General features: G+C 33.1%; 1 protein-coding gene across 2 annotated transcripts in view; it reads left to right on the top strand.

Annotated features, from left to right (window-relative positions):
• Positions 1-17,576, top strand: part of LOC118183718 (uncharacterized) — a 44,274-nt gene that overhangs the window by 18,502 nt on the left and 8,196 nt on the right. Inside the window, exons 1-3 of one of the 2 annotated variants that reach the window (XM_035353311.2) lie at positions 8,086-8,205; positions 13,181-13,325; positions 15,310-15,452. In XM_035353311.2, coding sequence (XP_035209202.1) covers positions 8,166-8,205; positions 13,181-13,325; positions 15,310-15,452 — 328 coding nt within the window. In that variant the 5' untranslated portion in view covers positions 8,086-8,165. Of the gene's footprint in view, positions 1-8,085; positions 8,206-13,180; positions 13,326-15,309; positions 15,453-17,576 lie in introns of those variants that run through there. The other variant, XM_085810619.1, reaches the window with a different exon arrangement.

Here is a 17,576-nt window from a genome sequence, read left to right as displayed (position 1 = left end):
TTTTTTTTTTTACCTTTAGTGTAGTGGTCAGCACGCTCGAGGCGTATTCGAGAGGTCCGTCGGTCGAGTCCCGGTGAGAGCATTTCTCATTTTTCACGACTCCTGCTTTGAAATAACGTGATGTCTCTACAAGCTAAACAGTAGTTTTATCTCAATGTTAATTTTCGTGCAGAATTTTGCAAATTTAAAAGGAACTGCTGTGATTCTCAAAAATACTAATGTTTCTTTTACAACGGAATGCTGACTGTGGCATCCATGGGCTAGAATCTCGGAGAAGGCATAAATATTTTAAGCGTATGGTGCCTGCGTAGTAAGGGGGCAGTCAAAATACTTGGCAAGCGGAATGTCCCCTCGATAGTTAGTCGTAGGAAAAGGGGAGGGGAAGACCTTTTGGCCGCTCTCCGCCCGGAATGTTCTCAAAGTTTAGGCGAAATTGCACAGTTAATGCAGGACTATACCTGCACGACCAATGGCAAATTTCTGGTGTATCCCTCGTTTCTGCCTGTACGTATTTCTCTTACAGACTATTAGCATTTCATATGTTATGCAAAATGGTGAACATTTTTGGATATGCTGACAATTTTATGCTTATTATGATGTTTCTCCCGGGTTATGAATTTGTAACCGTCAAGGATAATGATTTTCCTGATTACGTGATTCTAATTAACTGCTGCTGCATAATTAATTAATTAGATTATACATTAGCAGTCACATTTTGTAACTGTAATTAGACTATACACTTTGAAAATACAGTTACAATTTAATTTCAGCTACATTGCAGTTGTAATTAGATTATCCAATTTCTTCGTTGTTACAATTGCTGTGTAATTGTTTTTTGCAATTATAATTAAATTACACAATAACTTTAATTACATTGTATCTATACTGTGATTTTAATTAATATAATTTTAATATCACAAACATAATATACTGTAATTTTAATACCAAAAAGCAGTTATGTTGTAAATGCATATATATATTAATTATGTTATTTTATTATAACGTAAAATAATTATATTGTAAATATAATTACACATTCTAATTAATTTCTAATTTTGTATTTGTACATTCTAATTCTATATTTGTAATTATTAATTGTAATTACACTTTGTTCAGCTGGGGAATAAGGAAAGAGTATCTCAAATGCAAATGATTCTGATTCAGTTATTTTTGCGAACGGAGGCACTTAAAATTTTATTAATCCAAAGTCTTTTAGAAACATTGACGATAGGAGAAAGGAGTACGTAAGTCTTTTGGTTCCGTACCCAATGGTGAATTCTGTCAAAGGAGGACAGAAAAAACTATATTAAACATATAACTGTCGAAAACTTTCCTTGAATGGAAAATGCAATCTAATCAAATCCCATTCTAATCATTAATGACAGGCTATAAGAGTGCTTATTATTGTGATAATTATTCCAAGTTTTAGTAATAACTTATTCTGAGTAATAATAAGACTAGGTTTTTGAATAACGTGGACAGTTGAAATAATTGGGGCTTAAACAATCATCATTTTATTGTAATTCCTGTAAATATTATCACAAAGTAATGATTAATGTTGCCACATCTATCAGAATTAGCACTAAAACCTAATGGTTATGCTCCTATAACTACTTCATAATCTAGATCTGTGACATAAAATTTAAACATTTTAAACTACATTGAACATGCAGATTTTACAGTTAAATTTGACAGTTTGAAAGAACAGAAAAAAAATAATAATCTGAAAGTTTTCTGATTTTAAATTACATCCAAATTACGTTGTTTTAACGTTTTGTGTGTTACCTTTATTTATTAAATATCATGTTCTACATACTCAAACCATAAAAATTCAGTTCAACAGCAATATCGCAAAATAATTTTAAAATGAGCATATCTTTAGAATTTCCGATACAGAGTCTCGAACGCTGAGTCTATGAAAGATTACGTTATTCAAAATTTGATGGCTCTAGGTACCGTTGTTTTACCACAATGCGAGAAACATACGTACATTTATGGAGAATTTCCATTATTTAATTTCTTAAAATATAATACAGGGCGATAATATTTGGTGGCAACAATTTAAAAAGTGAACCGACATTCATAGTGAACCAAAGCAAAATGGCAAAACGAAGTTAATAGTTGTTCAGGAAAAATTGCCCCTTTGGACTAAAAATCTTATTGCAGTGTTTGCATTCGAGAGAGTTTACTGGTTCACGTTTTGGCGCTAGTATGAACTTCGCTAGAATAAACTTTCGATCAGAACTTGAAAATTCAAAACATCTACAAAAACTTTCTAATAATTGATATTTTGATCGAGCTATTTGATTTGCTCATTATAACACTAGCTTAGCTAGTTTGTAAGGAATTTTCTCCTCCCTTATTACGTGCCTTGAACGCTCCTCCGGCTAGGAATCAGAGATCCAAAGTCTTAATCCAGAGGAGGGCGTCGCTGATTTCTTAGGTTTACATTATCCGCAAAATTAAAGCACTCTACAAAGGGCGCCTAAATTAAAGATATTGTGAACAGTGGTTCGTCACCTCCTCTCAAGTCTCCCGTTAAGAGGTGGAGAATGTGACGATTTTCTCATTTCTATCCACATACCATCATAATGTAATTAGAAGCACATCCGTCTAACAATCGGAAAGCCCGGAGCTTGTATCCCGACAAGTTTATTGCTGATTTTTATGTTTTCTGCTCCGAAATGAAGCTAATGAATATGTAACTTCACCTACAGCAAGTAAAATATTCGTATCTACCTGTTGCGCCACTTATGGTAAGTGAATTAGCTCAGTTCATACTTTATTTAGACATGAGTGGCCGTGCTTTATTTTATCGCGAGAAAAATATTGTGATTAAAGCAGTAAGTTTAAAATATTTAGCAAAGAGCCAAGCTTGTAATGAAGCGGTTTTGTTGTAAATAATTAACCAATGTCTATTATAAGTGCCAATGCCTTTAAAGAACTTCTTGCCTGTCATTCGTGTGAGCCGTCTCATTTGTGATAGAATGAGTATTTATAGTTGAAGAATCCAAAACTGGTAGACAACTTAAGAAGGTATATCAGAACCGATATGAATTTAAAATACTTAACAGGATAAACAATATAATTGTAAATAATTACACTTTAACTCGATGCTTGTTAAAGTGGTTCTTTCAGAATTTCGTTAATATTTTATTTTAATGTTTTCTGTCCAGAGTTTTGAAGCATTGAAAACGTACTGTATGGACATTAGGATTTTTTATTAAAACAGGAAAGATGAAAAATGAGCAACACCTACACCGGGAATCGAACCACGGACCTCTTGAATACGCTCCCAACGTGCTGATCACTACACTGCGAAGGCCTTCTAAGAAGGCGAGAGAAATACCTTATAGTACGAGTAAAAACGTTAACATTGAAATTTCTAAAAGAAATTAAGTAAATTGTGGGTTCTATTACTTCAAGTACAGAAAATGTTATATGAATATTCAATATTCATTTGATTTCCTCTTTAGCATATATGTTCAGTGCAAGTTCATTAAAATTTTTGACTATGCTAAACATAAATAAAAAAAAGTGTCGTTTAAAGACAAAATCACTTTAAATAAACAATAAACGTAATAACTTTCACTAATAAAAATCAATTTTGAACAATAGTTTTTTCTAGTTAAAATATCTTTTTGAAGTCTAATCAGAAACTAAACAAAGTGCAAATTCTAAACATATTCCTCTGAGGCAAAGACGATATTAAATCTGTTCTACTTGGAAAGAATAATAAAAACAGCCCGTCGTCCTTCGTACAGAAAATAACGCAGAGCAACAGAAGTGCAACCATTCTTATCATAGTCACTCAACCACAGCATAATCTCTATTCTAAGAAGGGATAACGATAATTCCAGACATAATCACATTTTGTCATTCGCTTTATATATTGCACCATGAGATATGAAAAACATCATTCAGTATGCTTCTCATTCAAGCAATCTTAAATTATCTTAAAATTTTCTATGCCCGAAAATTTGCTTTTTAATCATAGCTTAAATTTCGATAAAACTGACTATAATTTCTAAAGTTCAAAAGAGCGAGCAAGTTTTGAAGCTTATCATCACGTGAACAAATTTTCACGCGCATTCATGCGTTTCGATTACACAGAAGACTACACAGTACGTTATTAATTGAATTATAAGAAAGTTACACGCTTTCTGCTTAGGATCTAGGATCTTACATTGAAGCTGATTCATTTTATCAGTTGCAAACAAGGACAGCAGTACGATCTCTTGCAGTTAATTTTAGTGCTGGATACTGAATATATGATAAAGCTATCATAATTAAAATAATCATCTGCAATATATGTGGCTGGTGATTAAAAATAAAGCAAATATCTATCTCTTGAATGTACGTAGTTCTAAAAAAAGAGTGTTCAAAATAGGTTCCATATATGAAGTCCTTGAAAAATAGGAGCTATGTGTTTAAATTCATAGTTCAAGTTTACGAAATGAAGCAAACTATGTAGATTTCTAAAGAAAGCATTTACATCCAAGAAAGCTGGAGATATAAGTATTACAAATTCCCTTTTCACATAAATTTAAATATAAATAATAATAGGAAGTATACATTTCATAAAAATATTACAAGACATTTTCTCCCTCTTTGCTGCACGCCTTCGTGGTGTAACGGTTCAACACTCGGCGCGTATTCGAAAGGTCCAGTTTTGAATCCTGGCGAGGGCATTGCTCATTTTTCATGTTTCCTGCTTCAGCATAACTTAATGACTCTACAGTGGCATCCGAACTAAAAGACGGTGGGTGATAATTCTTCACCACCACAATTTGATTGGGTTCCTTAATCCACAGCCGCCCTTTAAAAAGGGGAAGTATATAAAGTATTTTATCTCTTCTTTCTGCATATTCGCGGTGTAACGGTAGCATATTCGGCGCGTATTCGAGAGGTTCAGGTTCGAGTCCTGGCGACGGCATTGCTCATCTTTATATTTCCTGCTTCAAAATAACCTAATGCCTCTACAATATAACTGATAAAATTGTATTTAATTAAATTCAGTTTCTGTGCGGCCTATGAAGTTGAGTTTTTTCATTTCGTTTTATCAAATGAAAATGACCTATGTCATATAATTTCGACATATTTCTTCTGGACCAATTACACGGAATGGATTGTTTAGGTCGAATAAAATACTAAAAAGAGCAAACCTTGTTTTCTCTGAAAAGATTTAAATTTAGTGTATCTACATTATCGAAATTATCATAATAAAGAAATTTACCGATTTCATTTCTTAAGTTGGAACTATAGATTAACGACAATTCATACAAAATAAATGGTGGTCAGCTGACTCGGTAAGCTAAAAGAAAATTCGAGAGCACAAAAAAAAGGAGGGGAGAAATATCGTTTGAATAATTTTTCGCAGGCTAAATTAGTTTGATATGCCCTTACAATATATGAAAATAGGGATTGAATTTGGACATTCTTATAGCAGACGTAATCATATCTCGAAATTTCTTACAAAAGCATCGAGATTTCAGAATGTTACGAGATTCTGTGAGACAGAAAATAGCGTAAAGCGTTAAAACAGGGTGCACACAGAGAAAAACAAGAGATATGGATATATGTATACTAAACAGTAGCGATCTAAGGCAAATAACAGAAATCAAGCAGAAAATGAACAGTCAAGTAAAAGTGAAGAAAAGCTATTTAACCATAGGCTTTATAAATGTTTCACACTGTTTATTGTTGTTACCGTGGAAGTACTGCGTACTCTGAACGACGGAGACAGCAGCGCAAGACTAATATTATAAGCTCTGGAGCTCGCCCTTTTCTCGAAACACTATTTTCTTTTACCAAGCTACTAGATGTATAGGAATTATTCCGGCAGATCCTGGAAGAGCATGATAGTCGTGGTAACAGAAAATAGTGGGAGATAAGATAAGTTTGGGCTTCCCTGCTCCGAGAACTCAATCTCACTGCAGGTCCACTCGCCCTTTGGGCACATCGTGGAAGTTCAACCTCCACTATTACCCTCCAAGAGAGCGGCGCACCACCTGGATAAGACACCAGGCAGCACCGGTCGTCTAATGCTCCTACCAGTCGCTTGGGCGAGCCCGTCGCAGCGGGACATTACCCAGCGACCCCGGGGGAGACCCCCGGGTTACTAGAACCACGCCGCGCTAGGACGTGCCAGACTCCGAGGCCGGCCAATAAGTGACCTTTCCCAGAGCCTTCAGAACCACCAAGTTCATAAATTTTATACCCCCGTGGCCGAGACTGCCTAGGTACAGATCCTAGCCAGTAGCTTCGCAGAGTTCTCTACGTCGACCCCCGGGGGGGGGAATAGTTGGAGATGAAAGAAGACTGCCGAAATGATCTTAAGCAACAGTTTAATGTTCATCGCCACGAAAGGTAACATATCATTTGCAAATGGTATTGTGCAAAGCATTGCATTTGAGTGCATGGACAGTATTAGTTCAATGCTTGCGGCTGTGATACTGTTAGTTGTGTAAAACTGTTGATTTATGGTTTTCGAAAAACTGAGTATCCGAGAAGAATTAGGCTGTTTCTGCAATCCCATACAGTTAATCGTTGGCATCGTTGTATGGCTTCTACTATATAAATCCTAACGATTGGTTTTGGAATAATAAAATTAGTTCTTGTTTAGTTTCCTTTAAACGCACGGATTTGATGAAATTTGCGTGAAGCATTGTAATATTGCGTTCTTTCATGTAGCATAATTTCGTGAGTTCACAATGCTGCTTCTGAGAAAGTTATACCAAAGCTTTTATACCAAATCTAACGTCTTATACCTTCATCTAAGATCTAGAACAGATGCTCTGCAGAAATCTTCCTTGTTCCCTATAGTTACAAGAACATTTCTGTTACTTTTCATTGTGCGTTCCAAAGCCTTGTGCACTTTCGCTTCACATAAAAATTCCCGTATTGCTTTACGTCAGGGGTTCTCAACCCATGCCACTAGTGGCACACAAGAGAAAAATAAATGGTACGCAAAGAAGCAAAGTATTTTTAACTATTAAATTCAAAAATTAAAACCCCAACATTCTAATTGAATTTTTTCTCTAGCATTTGTAAATTTATGAGATCTGAGCTTTGTTCAAGAGTAGTGGTGGTAGTAGTACTTTGTAGTGGAAGTACTAAAGGTTTTCAATTTTTGTTTAGATAGTACTCGTTAGTCAAACGGTTGAGAACCGCTGCTTTAAGCTATTGTTTACACTCGAAAGTTTCTTATATGGGTATATTAATATTGATACGTCTTATGTAGCTATATTCATGTTATCATTAACTCGTGTTATTCTTAATTATCCTGAAATCATTTGAGTGAATTGTTTGCTTACTAATCTTCCATGATCGACGTTGGTTGGTCAAGATATGTTGGCATAATATAAATACGCAAACATATTCCAGAATAAATCAAGCAATGGGAATTAAATCAAGTACCTACTGTAACCACGACTTTCAGAGTTTAATAAATTCTTTCACTAATTTAAATATGAATTCATTGAATTATAACTATCATAATCATTAATTATAGAAACCTGCATTTTGTTGTGATATCATCAGAAATAAAAAAATGAATTTATTTTCCAACATTTGTTATGGAAACATAAAATTAGAAGAAAAATTATAAGACATACTCTCATAAAAGTGTTTTACTGAATGAATTTCTCATAAATTCATTCAGTAAAACATTTGAAAATGAAGAAATTCAGAGGAAATCATTCAGCCAGTTTTTCAACAATTTTGTTCTTGTGCAGTATATTTATTTACCTTTATAATAATTACGACAAAAAGTCAATTAATTTCTAAATTAAATTAAAAAATTATTTATTAGCATATTCATTTTATTGTTCCTGGAAATGACTTTCTGTACTAATCCTCTCTCCTAACAAAAAAGGAAAAATGAATTACTTATTTTTATAAATTTCAGACATTACTTATTCAAGTGTGATCTAAGATTTACATTATCTGCAAGTTAAAAGTAATATTATCTTAACTCCAGACGGAAATTATTTAAATTACCCATGAAGCAATTCACATCTGCTATGAATTTGTAAGAATTGTTTTTCTTATTTTTATTTGCATTTCTCTTTTGATAACACTCGTAATATATAATGTGTTAAGTTTGTTCTTTGTGCTTCTTACTCGGGATTTCTTTGAACTGGTAGCTGTTGTTTTCTTTCAAGATGCTATATGATGTTACTTTAGCGCTTGTGACCGCCGTCGGTAAATCATTTATATTAATCATATATTAATCATGTTCTTTTCAAACTGTTCTAATGCTAATTAATTTTTTTTAAATAGTATTACTCGCAATTTCAATTAATGGTAACTTGTGCTACACACTGCGTATTGACTTCTGAAAATTTTATTCTTCTACTCTAGTCTTCTTCAATGATGTTAAACAAAACGTTTTATTTTAAAAGATAAGTGTACGAGGATATAATCTTATCAATAACGAAGTCTGATTTCTGTTGTAATTTTCCAGTTGTGACACAGATATTAATCCATTAGTTTCAGTTTTCGTTCTGCTTCTCTCTTGAAACAACTATACTACTTCCAGTGACCGAAAGGATGGAACTTCTTATCATTAAAGTTATTCTAGTCTTCATTTATCGATAGCTGGGCGCACTGTCTCCCAAAGATTTTTCGAAGTTTTTATTATGCATAGTATACATGCAAGCCGGCTTTCCTTAAGAAGTTATCCACGAAGGCATAGCTCTTAAAGACCGATAACGCTTTATTACTTTGTTTAAATTAAAAAAAAAAAACCTTCTGCACGAAATGGCGTCTAACCTCCATATGAGATATGTTTTTCATAGCATACATTTATTCTTGTTTACTTTGTGCTATTCGTTATATCCTTATTTACAATAAACATAACAGGCGCACAAATTAAATATATTTCGGGGAGGTAAGAACACATGTCTTTTCGATGCATGAAATTGCCTGAATGTCCTCTTTCACTTTCAAAACATTTTTACTTTACTGTTTCTTTACATTATTTAAAGTATTTAGATGTATATGTTGACGCATTTTAGATATTTTGTTCCGTTGCATATCTTGCTCACAAAATCAAAGACTGGTGTGTAACAAAATGAGAAATTTATAGAGTTGCAAACGTCATCCATTACGTACAATAATGTTGCAAATATACATAAAATTTTCATTTGGATATATTATAAATTCTACGCAGTTAAATATATTATAAAATATAAGATTTCAATGTATTACCAAAAGTAGCGATATAAATTATCAACAAGTATGCTAGACGTATTGAACAGTAAATATAGATTATCTCATCTTAGCTGGAAATGTGTTTATTTAAACTTTAGTATTAATGAGCTCCTCAGAATACTTGATAAGAAAAATAAAGATCTCCAGACGCATAAAAGAGGGGAGACATTTTCCGCTTTTCAGGCGGATGTGGAAAAGCCTTTTCCTTTTCCGCCGGTAGGACCCGGGAAATAAGTAATCATTACTGATAATAATACTTCCTACTTATTAAATATAATTATTAGTTACAGTATTATGATACTATTAGGTGTTAATATTAAAAATATTTTCTAAATATTAAACAAACATGGAAATAAAAATGAAATAATAGATGCAAATGTGATATAGTTAGGAAATGAATAAGGGGCAAAATTACATCTTTGTTTAAAGTTAAGGTTATTTAGTAGCTTTGTATATTTAAAGCGAAAGAGAAATGGTAGTTTATATTCAGCTCCAGGTAATTTTATTCCATTGCTCTCTTGCTCTCGTGATTTTATTTGGTTAACGCCAAAGAATTTTGTTTATTTTTTGGTACAGGGAAAGGCGCTGTAAGAAAAAAAGAATATATATGCTGAATCGTTTACAGAGGGTCTTCACACATTCTTCTAACGAATTAGATTTTCTCCATGAATTTAAATATTAATTTTAAAATACAAACATGACTGGCATCCAATTGAAATAAGGTTTAATTATCGTTTGTAACTTTAAGAATATTATTTTCTTTAAAATGTCGCTGAAAAATAAACAATGGAGCGAAGGCTATATTTTTGCGCTGTCCGAAGAAAAATACTCTTATTCAATTATTAAAAAAGATGTAAAAAGCATAGTTGTAATATTTCTATACGTAAAATAAGTGACATAATTAATATGAAAAGGAAGAAACTTCAAAGTTTACATCCGATTGGGAAAAAGGCAAAAAATGCATACTCAACAAAGGTACGTACAGCTTTTATTAAATCTAAAGTTGCATCTCATGTTTTAAAGGAAAATACAGCCCTCGAAAGAGATATAGCGAAATCTTTAAATATCTCTTTAGGAACTGTGAACAAAATCATGAAATCTGATTTAAAGCTAATCAAAACAAAACAAAACAAAAGCATGATGTTCATCGCCTAACACCGAAACATGTTTCTCAGCGTAAAGCTATGTGCAGATTGTTGTATGAAAATTATTTGGCGGGTGAAAAATGGAAATATCTAGTTAAAATTGATGAGGCTTGGATATACTTATCTGATCGCAATAAAAAAATCGATTTACTACCGACAAAGAGGAGAAAAAGACTTAATATGTTTGTTGAGAGAAAACAAAGGTGGGTTTTCCAAGGTTTTCTAATGGTTTATGGCTATTACTGGATTCTCTTATTACGGAAAACTAAGTAAGAAACTATAACAACATTTTTTAATTAATTTGGATTTCTATCAGAAATATGTTTTAACACCTATTTTTAGAGAAGAAATTCCATCTATTGAACCAAACAATTTTCACTATGTTAAGTTCCAATCAGGACAAGTCTCCAAGCCATATCTCTAAATTTACTACTCTATGTTTTGAAAAAGATGCGAAATGAAAGCGGAATTGAAGCTAGTTCCTTTAAATGCATCCCACCCAAGTCTCCTATGAATTACTGTGCATTTCGACGTTTAAAACAAGCGCTTTATAAGCGGCATTTCAAAACATTGGAAGGACTCTGGAAGATTGTGAAGGAGGATTAAAATAAAATCAACCTTGATGTTTTAAGAAAAGGACTTTTATCTTGAAAGTCAAGATATAATATGATAGTTCAACAAAAGGACTATCAAGATTGAGCATGCTGTGCCCAGATGGGTTAACTTTTATCTGTATACTGGAGTAGCAGGAAACTACACAGAAGAAGGGTTCAAACCCTTTATTAACTCTTTAAAATTTACACTGCGTCAACTTGACGCTAACAAACTTCGCCGGTAACTGAAAAGCAGATAATTGAAAATCAAAAATTGAAATGTTTAACAAGTGCTAAACTAACCTACAGGGCTCAGCAAGATACCGAACTTCGACCTCCTCTATAACTAGTGGCAGCAGATAAATGCATTTAAGCCACTTGAACCAGCAATCAGCGATTGTACCTATGGCAGAGACGGCCTAACTCTCTCTAACTTCCCTTCTAAAACCTCGATATATAAACATTCCTCCTCAAAGTAGAATTTGCATTCACGTCACGCGCGCTACCAAATGTAACTATTCTGGCACTTACAATTAGGAGAATGAAAGCTTATAGGAAAGTCTGAACTAAAATTTAAATTATTAGTTAAAATAAATATAAATCCCTACAAGCATACTAAAAAATAAAATTCTAAGGCTTGTTTATATATAAATCTTTGCAAAATCATTACAAAAAATGTGTGAACACCGTCTGTAAGACATGTCTGTAGGATAACGGCTTCCTTTATCGCTTGGAAATCTTACTACGCTTAGATGTTGTTAACTCCAACTAAGATAGAATTTTGTCATAAATTTTAAATTAAATAATTCTCTACACTCATAAAACTCTAACTCCCTCTGATTATCATATCTGTTGACTAAAACTTCTCACACATTTTTATAATTTTCAGAAATTACTGCAAATTCCTTAAAACGTCTTGCAGCATCAAACGAAACTGGACTTTGAAGGTATTGCAATTTTTGAATGCCAATCAAAAATTCATTCGAATCAAATGAACTTAAAAATGTGGATTTAAAACTCAACCAGAATTCTAACTAACCAGAAATCTTGGAAGATCATACTTTAGAAGCTTTATATTTACATAGGATTTGGCAGATTTTAAATTCTTATCGTCATTGGCCTGTGTTTCTTCCATACGCTAACTTCTTATCGTCAATGTGATTCTTTAATAATTAAATTTAGATATATTTTTATTTTCACTAATGTTTCATCTGTGAAATCCTGCGTCTCAGATAAATTTTTGAAGTCAGATTCTTCATAAAAACCTTCAACAATAAAACAGCCATAATAATATTATTCAATCTTGTCACGACATCTCTGCAGACTTTTTTAATGTAAGAATTTTCTCTAAATTTTCTGATGTCAAAACATCGTCAACAGTTGCAGTATTTCTTTCAGTTAGCTTGATTTGAGCTCGATACATTAACGGCATTGATGATTTCCTTTTTAATATCTTTATTTAGCTCTAAAGAAGAAAATTAGTTACATAGAGATGTCATGCAAACTTCAAATATATGTTTAAAAGTATATAATAGAAAACAGAACTTCAGAAGGAATTTTAAATGAAAACAATTTCAATGCAACTAAAGCTTCCTTAATAGTTTTTTTTATTTCTAACAAAAAAATATTAAGATACAGTAACCCACCGAACAAATATTAATTTAGAAGTCAAACAACAAAAATCAGTGTTATATTTTCAAAATTTTAAAATATTTGAAAATTTGTTATATTTCCAAATTTTTGTTGTTTGACTTCTAAATTAATAAAAAATATATTTCTATTTGTCTAATTAATAATTCTTAAATAGCGTATCTTTAAATATCATAGACTTATAGTTAGTTACCTGCAAACACTTTTGACACGATAAATAAGGCAAAGGAAACATTGGCAAAGGAACAAAAGTAAATAAGATTCAGACTTAATGCGGTATCAAAATTTTTTCATATGATGATATTTTCATGGAACATCGAAATCTAGTCGTTTGGTATTTTTACATCTCTTGCCATAAACACAAGATAAAATTGAAAATACATAAGCAGTAAAAGAACTGGCGCGGTTACAGCGCCACCTTTAGAGAAGGATAAAATAAGGCACAAAAATATTTTGAGAGACAACAGAATTGTTAATTGGTTCTTAGTATAGAGATTTCAATGCTGAAATGGAGGGTTTTAGAAATAGATAATTTAGTGATAAATTTAAAATAATTATGCATGGGATTTTTTACAGTGCTGTCGGCTGCAGATGACATGGATGAGAAATGTCCGATATTTGGCACCATGGCCTGTGCTGAGCTCATCAGAGAAGGAGATGTACTTCGTTTTCAAAATAAACCGCTTGAGGAAAATGAAGAAAACTTGGAAAGACAATGCAAGTGAGTTTTTATTTATTTCTACACCTAAGTATTTACAATTTTGAGAAAATAAGAAGGTAGTAAATACTTACTAAGCATAATACTTAACGGATTATTGCTTCTAAACTCAAAATAACATTATGTGGATTAAAACATCGAATCGAATCTTACTTTGCAGAGAAGTCCTAGCCCATGTGATTATTACCTTGAAATAATTTTAAATAACATTTTTGGGGCAATAGAAAACATGAATAAATGATGATGCACAAAGTGCCGAAGCGAAATTCTGTGCCGCCATTGGCTAAATTTCTTCAGAGTTACAAATATAAACAAACTAGTGAAAAATACCTAGAGGGAAAGCCACAAAAATTGCACGCTCGCCAGTTACAGTTATGGGAGATAGTCCTAGGTCAGTGATTCTCAACCCGTGGTACGCAAAGGAACACAATATTTTTAACTGTTAAATTCAAAAATCTTGTGAAGAAAAAGAATAATTGACAGGAATTTTCTGTGATTGAACTTTAACCGAAGATTTCAAAAATAACACTCTTGTTAACTTTAGACTGAACTAGGAAAAAGAATTTAAAGGCATTTCAAATAAAGCTATTAAATTTTTATTCTCTTTTCGCACAACTTATTTGTGTGAACGAGGATTTTCTTCCATTTTATATTTGAAAAAAAAGTACAGAACAAATTTAAAAGTGGATCTTAATTTACGGTTAAAGCTAAGTGAAATATGACCAGACATAAAGAAATTGATCTCTCTTAAACAGGCTAAATTTCATTATAAATTTTAGAATTAAAGCATTATAACTTGAATTTTGATAATTAAAACGGTAACCAATTTTTAATTTAACATTTTTATGTGGGCATATTTAGCACAAATAGCCAGTAAGTTGTGTAAATGCCAAAATATATTTTTGTTTAATATTTCAATTGAGAAATTGAAAAATAATCATCAATCATCAATATTGTAAAATGTAGTGGTGGTACCAAAGTATTTAAATTTTTGTTTAGATGGTTCGCGTTAGCCAAAAGGTTAAGACCCGCTGTTCTAGGCCTTTTGAAGTTTGGGATAAGTTGCGGATCATAATTTGATAAGTATTTGATATTTTCATAAGCAAAATGTCCACTGTTTTGAAAGATTTTTGGTCAAATTATCGTAGAGAAAACAACTCAAGAGGAAATCATTGTTGCTCAAAATATGATGTGAGAAAACAAAGCCCAGGGTAAGCCTTGAAGTTCGAAAACATCGCAATAGAAAACAAAGCACTTCAAAAACATCGCAGTTTTAAAAATAAAATATAGTGGTAAAAAGCATTACAAATCATCGCATGACAATTTGATAATTAGTCAGACAATTTTAATATAGGCAATCTCATGCATCACTCATCTGCATCATTTTTCCAATCTATTTTTTATTGTATTTTTCATGAAACTCTACTGTGCCACTTTGTAAAAGGAATTAATTAAGTGACATTTAATAATTATATCTGTTTAAAATTAATTAAAATAAATTTAAAATAAGTTTAAAATTATATTAACTGCTCCTGTGTAGCTTTAATTTCAACAGATTTTCAGATTTTCAATGCTTAAGTTTCTGTTTTGCTTTTCCAGTAAATTAGTTAATTTCAAAATATGAAATACAAATGTAAAAATATTTTTCACTTCTTCTTGAGCTTACAAATTAGTATACATAAAAATTCTTAAAATGTAAAAACGCATGTCTGCGACGTTATCATCGTGAGATGATTTGTAAGTGTTTTACTTTTTACCATGATATTTTATATGGTGATGTTTTAAAATAGTGAAATTTTTTAAAATAGTGAAAATTTGAACCGTTTTATTTTCTACCACGATGTTTTGAAACTGCGATGTTTTCTCCTTACTTTCGTATTAGTTTATTTTGCATTTTCGGTTTTGGCGGTATGGCTTTATTGTTTCTAGATTAGGTTACATTACCCTTTTTTCGCTAATATGTTATCTGTCTCTTCCGAAAATATAGCGTTACATTGCCATACATGAAATGTGTGATTGACTTCGGAGCTCAATGTCGAAATTATACAGAAAACATTTACTACCAGATGTTCAAAGATCAGCATTCTACATACCTTAAAATTTGTGACAAGAATAGTGAATTCAGAAGATGTAAGTTGGATTCTTTTATTATTATAATGAAGCAGTAATTTTTTTAATTCATATTTCTCCTTTTAATGTGTGTCTCTTGCACTTTCTGTGAAAAAGAACGTTCCCGCGAAACTTCTAGGAAGCTGAAAAGGGTGTATTGCAAAGAAGCCATTATTACTACTCGATATTGATAAAAGATAATAGCGTTAATGATCCGAAAATTAACTCACAAAATATTTTAAAATGCATACTGAAAGATTATGTTAATTTTATTAACAGTTAAATTTTGAGTTAAACTTCCTTTTCTATCGCTTTTTGATTTCAACTTACCACTTCCGGCCAGAACGTAGTTTTAGAATCACGTCTGAATGCTAATGAGGAAGAGCGATATTTAACCGCGAAGTACTACTGTCTTACGGAGAGAGATACCAGATGCTCTGTCTGCACGCGTCCGCCAGCAATAGCTTACGAGAGAGGCTACTCTCTCGTAAGCTATTACTACGCTCGGCCGTACTTTAGGCCCTTGATAGCTTCGCAGTCAATTAGCGTTAAGGGGCCAACTCTGTTCGAATTTTGACAGCTTCGGCTATATCTCTTTAGTTAAGATTAGTTTAGTTTGATTCATAATCTCTTGAGTTCAAGCCCAAGTGTCGGCTTTATTGTATAACTCCAGACGGAGTTCTGTTAAATCTTAGTTGAATAATAAAGGATTTTTAACCCTTTCCAAGTTTACTTATTGTCTCACTAGCTCAAGCGATTATTCGCTTACTAGTTCTTAAGATTCTTCACGTTTAACTGTAACTTAGAATTACACGATTGAGAATCCTACAATTGGCGCCCGAAAAGGTTTCAACGGACCATGTCGTTAGAGTCCGGGAAGTTTACGTTGACCCCTCCGACCGGGCCTGGCCGGACTTTTCAGATCCCTCAGACGGCCGCGAATTCAATGGAAGGATTTGGATTCATCGTGGAAACGATACTATGAAGCCAGCCGCAACATTTGACGGCAAAGGTTCAATTATGACCTTCTTGGAGCAACTGGACTTGCATTTTCCTTTATAACCAGTAAACCAGCTGCAGAAAGTCACCACCGCTACAAAAAACCTAAGAGGTCAGGCTCTCAGCTGGTATAAAGGAATTGGAAAATTTTTGTTGAGGTCTCAGGTTCAGAATCGTAAAGTTGGGAAAACTTCAAGTCTGCATTCTCAAAATCATTTCCGGCTGTTAAAGACCGTGCAAAGGTAGAGGAGTCGGAGTTGTTTAGCAAATATCAAAGCCATTTCGATGAGTTGACGAAGTTTATTCTGGGAAAAATTCAAGCATTTAATTCATTATACGGGAAGCGGCAGAGTCGTAGCTAGGGTTTTCAGCGCCCAGGGACAACTGAAGATTTCGCGCCCCTACTGCTTGCCAAAGATGGAAAACATTTAATTCTAAAAATTCGTAATGTCAATTTGGCGCCACTTGGATGCTGCGCCCGGGCACAGATGTCCCCCCTTGGCACCCTCTAGCTACTCCCCTGGGAAGCGGCCCGATAGTGAATTTATCGAGGTAATTCTACAGCGTTCTACTACCCTCAGCTCAAGATTTTCTCGAAGTCCATAACCCACATACATTAAAAAATCTATTCCAGCTCGCGGAGAAATTCCAAAGCAGAAGAAACTCGGAGAAAGCGCGTTCGAACCAGTTTAGCCAACATTCAAGGTTTACTCTTCAGAAGAAACCGCAAGTTCAGTAGAATGCACATAGGCAAACGGGAAAAGATGAAAAGTCCAATAAAAAAAGAACGGATAACAAAAATCAGCGAAAAGAGGAGGCGGGGAATCAAAATTTAAACGAAAACCGGTGATCGAGAAAGGAGAACGGTCATCGAGTGGGAAGAAAAGCCCGTCAGAAATTAGCCTAAAAAGGCACATGCGTGCAGCCAGAATATCTGGTATCTCTCTAAGACAGAACTTCGCGGTTAAATACCGCTCTTCCACTTTAGCATTCAGACGTGATTCTAAAACTACGTTCTGGCCGGAAGTGGTAAGTTGAAATGAAGAAGTGATAGAAAAGAGAAGTTTAACTCAAAATTTAACTGTTAATAAAATTAACAAAATCCTTACAATACAATAAACTAAAATAAAAGGAATTTCAAGCATG

This window comes from Stegodyphus dumicola, chromosome 2 (assembly GCF_044657685.1).
Source record: "Stegodyphus dumicola isolate Sdum_Otavi_A_Nest chromosome 2, ASM4465768v1".
In the NCBI taxonomy this organism is placed as follows: Eukaryota; Metazoa; Arthropoda; class Arachnida; order Araneae; family Eresidae; genus Stegodyphus; species Stegodyphus dumicola.
The sequence above is the reverse complement of the archived record's forward strand: the minus strand, read 5'-3'. Positions and strand labels throughout refer to the sequence as shown.